General features: G+C 35.4%; 1 protein-coding gene and 2 non-coding genes across 3 annotated transcripts; all 3 read left to right on the plus strand.

Moving 5' to 3' along the window:
• Positions 1-2,310: 2,310 nt before the first annotated feature.
• On the plus strand, positions 2,311-7,773 carry LOC148848797 (small ribosomal subunit protein eS10z-like). The gene is made up of 5 exons (XM_088949420.1): positions 2,311-2,394; positions 2,501-2,549; positions 2,659-2,938; positions 3,045-3,177; positions 7,426-7,773. Exons 1-5 carry the CDS (start codon positions 2,392-2,394, stop codon positions 7,501-7,503), a joined length of 543 nt encoding a protein of 180 aa, XP_088805546.1. The 5' UTR covers positions 2,311-2,391; the 3' UTR covers positions 7,504-7,773.
• Positions 5,795-5,888, plus strand: LOC148848798 (small nucleolar RNA snoR69Y). Its single transcript, XR_016101615.1, has one exon. It is a non-coding gene; the product is annotated as a small nucleolar RNA snoR69Y (small nucleolar RNA).
• Positions 5,997-6,078, plus strand: LOC148848799 (small nucleolar RNA snoR53Y). Its single transcript, XR_016101632.1, has one exon. It is a non-coding gene; the product is annotated as a small nucleolar RNA snoR53Y (small nucleolar RNA).
• Positions 7,774-8,111: the final 338 nt, after the last annotated feature.

Below are 8,111 nucleotides of genomic sequence, written 5' to 3' on the forward strand. Positions count from 1 at the left end.
TAAAATTATAATTTATATTATTACTACATAATTTCATGATGGAATTTGTAAAAATATAGAATTATTAGAATATTATTAGATCTATTATAATTATTTTTTGTGTTTTGAATAAATATTTTAAAGTTAGTATATAATTTTGTTATAATATTTAAATAATTCTGAAATTTTTAATTGAAACTTTTTTAAATAGGTGTGGATAAAAAGTGGGGAGAGGATAAATAGGAATTAGAGATAATGTAGGAGATATATAGGAATTAGAGACAATTTAGGAGAAAGTAAGGGAAAGTGATGCCACTTTGCTAAACATTAGAAAAGCAAATCCCTCTTTCTTTATGCTTGTTAGAAATAGTTAAGCCTATGTTATTTCTTGGTCTAATGGGTAATTATGTGAAATTAAAAAAAAAAAACAAGAAATTAGGAAGAGAGGTTTAGAAGGTTGACATGGTGATGTATACCATCTTGCTTCTAGTTGTGATAAATGCTAAGAAATCTTGAAAAAAAAATATTACATAACATTAGTTAAATTTGTTTTTCTGATTCTTGGGGAAGAGCTACCCAAAGTTCAAAGTATTGATACTTATTGGCCAGTATCGACCCTTTTTTTAACTTCCATTTATTTTTTTCGATTTTGGTTTAGAGGGGCTGGTTTAAGTCTCAGCTACCCTTTGAACCAGGCCCTGACCCAATACAACCCTTATAGGGGCGTATCGGGAAGGGCCCGATACTAGGGATGAGCGAAAAACAACTAAAAAACTGAACCGGCCGAAACCGAATAAAAAAAACTAGTTAACTGAACCGGTTGGTTCAGTTTCGGTTTGATATTCTTAAAAAACTGATACTTTCGGTTCGGTTTCGGTTAACCATTTAAAAAAATCGGCAGTTAACCGAACCGATCGATATATATACAGTAATATATATTTATATAATATTATATATATATATATATTTTTTGAAAATCGAATAAAGTTTCAATTGAATGTTTATTCAGTAGTCTGCCTCTGCTAGAGTGCTAGAGTGCCAGACTGGTAGGGGTGTCAATGGTATTCAAAAATCCTATTCATATCGAATAGTTAATCAGATTCATATTCGAATATGACCTGATTCGATTCAATAAATATCCAAATTCGGTCGATTATTTAATTCTTATATATAATATATAAAATAGGATTTATATTATATATATATAATAATTAATCTATATAAATAAGTTATATATTTATATACTTTATATCAATAAAATATTTATTAATTATCTAAAATAATTAATTAATCAAATTTGAATCGAATTGAATATTCGAATATTTAATCGGATTTGAATTCGGATAATTTTCAATATCCATTGGATATCGGATTTTTTAATCGGATTCAAATTCGGATATTGCCTGATCCAATTCAAATTCGATCTGTTTACACCCCTACAAATTGGAGACTCCCAGTCTCTCAGTCTCGAAAATAAAAAATTTTCAAGCCTTTCTTCTCTTTTGTCTCTTCGAATTAGAAACCTAAATGGCTAAACCTTCTCTCACTCTCTCAGTCTTTTCTCTTTTGTCTCTCTCAGTTTTATTCGAAGTTCTCAATCTTTCTTACAGTCATCTTCAAATCTTTGTATTCCCCAGATGGTCGCGCGGCCCGCGCCAACCACCAGCACCAAGCGGCAACATTGGTTGCCACTTCGCCGGAAAGCAAGCACCAATGCCATCTCTGATATCTGTATCTCTCTTCTCTCTCTCTCACCTCTCCTCTCTACAGCTTTGCCAGACACCACCTCTCAAGCTTCACTTCAGGTGACAATCGACAACAACCATCGACACCAACCATTTCGGCACTGACAATTTTAGTTTTTTTTTTTTAATTTTAAGTGCATAAGAAAACTAAAAAACCAAATCGTGTTTAACCAGTGAACCGATTGCATCAGTTTGATTTTGGTTTCATATTTAAAAAACCTATCAAGTCAGTTCAATTTAAAAAAATACCCCATGGTTCGTGAGCACCCCTATCCAATACGATACAATACCGGCCGATACGTAATGATTTTTTGAACCTTGGAGCTACCAAGGTTTGTGTAGCACCCCATTTTCTCTACCAAAAAAAGTAAACACTACTTCACTTGATGAATATTGTGGTTGTGGGCCTTGTGGCTCAACCAGCGTACTTGGAGCCCCGGTAGCCAATAAGGTCAGTCCATGGCCTGTCTTCGGGCTGGTCATAAGTATATATGACCGAACTGGGCCGCCCTGGTACGAGAGCCAAATAACCCTAGATTCAATCTCGGCCCAAATCTAACTATATAAGAAAACGTTTCTAGGGTTTTGGGGTCTCTGCTGTGACTGAAAACGGAGAGAGATAAACGAGAGAACCAGGAAGGAGAAGGCGTCTTTCACCTTTGTAGCCATGGTACTAAAACTTGCTATTTTCTCTATAACCATGCATTTGAGGTTGCTATGCTCATTACTATTAGATTTGTTCTCGATCATTGATATTCTCGTCTTCGCAATTGCAGATTATTCCGGAGAAGAACCGGAGAGAGATCTCCAAGTATCTCTTCCAAGGTTTCTACTTTTCTTTTTTTCTTTGCTTGTTTGTGGGGACTTTTTAATGATTGTCACTGCTTCATTCCTGACGTCTGACTTTATCTCTCGATTTCTTGTAAATGTACAGAGGGCGTTTGCTATGCGAAGAAAGATTTTAATCTTGCGAAGCACCCGGACATCGATGTGCCGAATCTACAGGTCATCAAGTTGATGCAAAGCTTTAAATCGAAAGAGTATGTGCGTGAGACCTTCGCTTGGATGCACTACTATTGGTACCTCACAAACGATGGGATCGAATTCCTCCGAACATACCTCAACCTCCCTTCGGAGATCGTCCCTGCCACTTTGAAGAAATCTGTTAAACCTGCTGGGAGGCCTATGGGCGGGCCTCCCGGAGATCGCCCACGGTAAATGTTTCCTGCCAAAGATGTCCGTTTTCAATGTTTTCTGCTGGTAGGCCTACGCCTATATGCTTTTTTAACCATCCTTACGAGTTTGTGGTTTTGGTTTTAGTGGACCGCCTCGTTTTGAGGGAGACCGGCCTAGGTTTGGCGACCGTGATGGGTACCGTGGTGGTCCACGAGGACCTCCTGGTGAGTTCGGTGACAAGGGAGGAGCCCCGCCTGAGTACCAACCATCGTATAGGGTAATGAAATTTTAAATGCTATTTGGCACCTTGTCATGGTTGCTGACATTTGTTGATTTGTTAGATTCTATTGGTTGGTTAAGTACTGATATTTTATTATCTGTATGTTTTGTTGTTATTACTAGCAAGTGAACCCAAATGCATGGGCTTGAATAGAAATTTGGTTAGATTAGGGTTTTAATATCAGTTTGGGTCCATGCTAGGTTCCATATTTTAGGGTTGGGATGGCTCTTATCTTGACTCAAACCCATCTAATTTATGCCCCTGCTTTATTAAGATAGTCAAAAGGGTCAATGGAGATTTAATGGGAGGGAAGGTGGTACAGACATCAACTATTGGGGGTGAGGTTCAGAATGATTTTATTAGAGTAATGATGGATTTCATTGTAATTTCTTACAGTTTTAATAATTTAATTAAAAATAGACGACAACGTCTGAAAAATGAGAGGAGCAGAGTGTATGAGCTTTGTGGCTAGAGGACCCCCTCGCCTGGGCTGTAGTAATTAGTACTCAGTCTGTTTTCCTGATTATAATTGGTGGCAGAATCTAACTTGAATTGAAGAAACATAATGAATGTCTTGGTGATGACTCTCACACTATGAGAAATTAAATAATGAGTTATCAGGAGAATCCTCATGCAAACCACTCTACCTTGGAACAATCATACGTAATGATAGAGAAATTAAATAGGATGTTGTCCATAAATTAGAGTAGAGAGGTGTGTTCAAGTCAATTGAAAATTGTTGGGATTAAGGCTGAGTTGAGTTGAGGTTTCTAGTAGCTTGATGGCATATGGTGGTTAAAGTTGTGAATTGTTCAAGTTGATATGCTACATGCTTCACTATGCTTTTTTGTTTCCCTCTTTACACGTAATACAAGTCAAACCCCCCATCCTATGCTTCAGGCATTTAAATGTTTCCATTTTCCACATTACCACAAAAATAAAGAAAAATTTTAAAATTAAGCCCAATTCGTTTTTCTACATTCCTTTAGGCTTTAATTTAAAGTACCTTGTTTTGGCTTCTTGGCTTTACCCCTTAAAATGCCCATAGTGCTTGTCATTTTACTAAAAATTTTCATGTTACTCTTTTTATTCCCTTGTCCCAGGCTCCCAGCTCATCCCTATCCGCTTCACTCTCTCTGACATATACATAAATATATTCATGCATGCTCCATAGGCACTCCAAGAGTTTGGAGCCTTTCAGGGTTGACACACAGATTGCATGCCCATCTCCTTTTATGCTCTTCTTGATTGGGTCCATGCAACTCTGTCCTTGGAGTTTAGATGGTGTTTAATGCTGGATTCTGAGTTTAGATGGTGTTTAATGCAATCTTGACACACAGATTGCATGCCCATCTCCTTTTAATGCTGGATTCTGAACCAAGTCAGTCATGGCTTCTAGCCTATACAAGTTTCATATGCATCATTTCCTAGGCAAGCAAACATTTATTAATAGGATTTTTGTTGTTAAAGTATTAGAGGTCTGTTTTAGTGATATATTTGGTTGGGGAAGGTTTTGCCAAACCCCATGTTGTGCTTTATGTGCCCGGTGTGCACCTGATGCACCTTGCGCCTTGGCCCAGGCGTGTGCCTTGTGAAAATTGTACTCTTTTGCTTTTTTTGAACCTAGCAGCTGGGCGGGGGCTCCACCCCCGGATCTCTGAGAACCCCCTATATGGTAATGTTTATTCATTCATCCTACTAAAATATCTTCTTAAAAAGCAATTCAAATTATAAAATCATTATTTTTTGTGTGGAAACTAAGAATTTAGGACCCTAACATGGACTTATTTGGGCTTGCCTCAAGGGGCGTGGGCCACATGGCACAAAGGTGACCCATAGAATTAGAAATGTAATATGTTTTACATCACATTAGCTACTTGAAGTAGTGCAATCAAAGAAAAAAAGAGATTGTGGGTTTTACATGCTTGAAAATGTTTTATATGTTTGATTTTATTTTTAAATTTTCATTTGAAAATGCTTTACATGTTATGTTTATGTATTTTAATTTTAGATAATAGGTTTTTTAAAACCATTAATTTTAAAAATTAAGTTTATATTTCTTATTAATATTATGTTTAATATTTTTCATCTTTTTTTGCTTTTTTGAAATTTTTGTCATTTTTTTTGAAATTTCTCTTTTTTTTTTATATTTTTTAGCATTTTTTTTTGTATTTTTGCGCCTTGCTTCAAAAAGACATGTGCCTCGCCTTGTGCTTCTCCTTGGGTGCAAATTGTCACTTGCGCTTTTTTGTGCCTTGCGCCTTTAAAACACTGTATGTGGGTTTGGATGTTTCCATTATCATCCATAACAAGCAGAACTACATATCACTGTTTTCTTGGTGTTTGCCAATTAAAGAGCCCTGATACTGCTACTACAGAGCCTTTCTTTGGATCCCTTGATTAGAGAACGTAAGAGGGGCCTTCACTCACCTTTTTAGTCTTTGTTTCTTGCTTTCATTCATGCATTCTATATTCATTAATTTTGTGAATTTGTATGCTGCATGGGTTGGACCTCTTGATAGAGGAGTGGTTAGAGCCATGCCAACTACTTTTGTGAACTTGTATTCTGCATGCATTCTATATTCATTGATTCTAATGCTTTTTATCTTCTGTTTTCCAATGCAATGATGATATTCTTATTCCCAGCTCATTATGAGACCTACTCAAAGGTCTGGGAAAAGATTGTTTGACATATATCTGAGCACAAGTATCTTCTTTTTTTGATCAATTCTGAGCACAAGTATCTCATTATGATTCTTATTCATTATTGTTTTATGTAGTTTATATTTCTATCATTTTTTTGTATTGAGTCTACCGTTCCCAATGATGCTTATTTCTACCACGCTAATACCGATTATTTTCAATGATTGGATGTTCAATATGTCTCCTGAGGGAACTATGTTCTTTAATTTATTTTAATTATTTTTTGGGACACTTTGGGGATGCAATGAAAATGTAAAGTGTATCAAAGGTTTGGCACATTTGACCCAAAAGGTTGAGTTGTTGACTCACCACCAAATACGAAAACAATTAATCTGTCACACATTTTTTTATATATATATTTTTGTTATCTTTTTTTTTTACTTTTTATTATTGAACTATAATGTCATGGGTTGACACATTTGATTTTAAAGGTTGAATTGTTGAAAAATCTAGGAAACATTCCATCATCAATTAAACCTTTTGGGTCAAACGTTGGTTTTGAATTTATATTTCATTTCAACATCAATAAGAACAATTATTATTTGTCACTGTTATTTTTCCTTAACATTAGAGATTGTCTATTTTTTGTCTATTCATTTATTTCTATTTAAAAAATTTTAATTATGACATCATGGATATAGGTCTAATTGGTATAATTTATTGGTAAAAAGAATAGGTTAATAGGATTTAATTAGAGAATGGGAGTTGTTAGTACTCTAAATATAAAACTTGTTGAGAGGGAATTGAATGAGGGGAAATGTAGTATAAATTACATTTTGGGCCTTCACAATTAGAGGGACCAAATTCAACAATAGGGGTATTCTAGTCAAGAATGGGATTCAATGGGAGTTTATACCTTAATTATGATTTAGGGATAGTGGTTTAAATGACAAGAAAAGTGGTTGTTTATGTTAATATCCTCACAATTAGTGTATTTATAAAAAAATATCCTGACAATTAGTGGACCAAATTAAAAAATTAGATTTTTTTAAGTCAAACAAGAGTTCTTCACTCTCATTCACACTTTTAATAGTAGTATAGATTTATTTATGCTAATGATGAGTATATCAGATGGTAACATGGTTGCCCTTTTGCAAGAGTGCAGGATCAAAGCATCATAACAGGCTACTTCTTTTCACTAAGTCAATTAATTACCTTTCAAGTTTATAAAATAACATGATCAGGTGCATTTTGTGATTGGGGTCCGGGGGAGTTTCGAGTTTGCTTGGGCCTCTTCACTAAACATCTGATTCAAGTGGTAACCTTGTTTGGCAAGCTGTTGCATGCTGTTTTGGTAGCTAAACTGCAACCTTGTTTGGGATTTGAACAGCTTCCCGCTACTGGTGTGACTGAATCTCATTGTATTGTGGGTGGCTTTTGTGGCTGAGTGGGCTATTTTTGCTCTCAAATTAAACAGTCTCTCAGTCAAAAAAGTATTTTATTTGATAGCAGTCATGATTTAACAGTCAGTTTCAGTCATGATCTACTGAAAAATCATGGTTCATCATTTATGTATTCAACGTGCTACTTTTGAACTCACAGGGTCCTGGTGCAAGGCCTGGTTTTGGCCGTGGAGGTGGTGGTTATGGCGCGGGACCTGGTAGCTCAAGTTTGGCGTAAAGAGGTGTCGAGTATGGCGGAGTACTCTTAATTTTTGATAGTTTTAGTTATATGCAACCAGAAAAGCTGTTATATATTAAATTTGTTGCAGTTATATATCGAGTATGTCGCAGAGTACCGTCTTAAATTTGTCATGAGATCTAATTTGTTACTAGTTCTTGATGGACGAGGAACTGTCAGAACTACTCTTAAGTAGTGTTCCATCTATCTTAGCAACCTTTTTTCACAGCTCGATAAATAATATAATAGGGTACCTCTCTGCAAACAAAATTATCAAATTTCAATTACTTATAACTTGATCTTTCAAGATTCAAAGTCGACTGTGTGGGCTGCTGTGCAATTTTATTTGCATTAGTACAAATGCATGGGAGAGTGCAAATGAAAAAAAATTAATTCTAGTTTACTTTTATTCTGTTTCAGGTCTTATTTTACTGTATTTGTACCGTTATCAAGGTAAATTTTGAAATATAAATATCATAATTTGCACGAAATCATTTACACTACCATTGTTTATCAGTGCAAATAAATTTGCATTGCAACTATACGCAGCCTAAAGTATTTCTTTTCCTGAGGCTTAGTTTGGGAGGAGCCCAAATAAAAACATGTAC

This window comes from Nelumbo lutea, chromosome 6 (genome assembly GCF_056320005.1).
Source record: "Nelumbo lutea isolate HS-2025 chromosome 6, American lotus-T2T, whole genome shotgun sequence".
Taxonomy (NCBI): Eukaryota; Viridiplantae; Streptophyta; class Magnoliopsida; order Proteales; family Nelumbonaceae; genus Nelumbo; species Nelumbo lutea.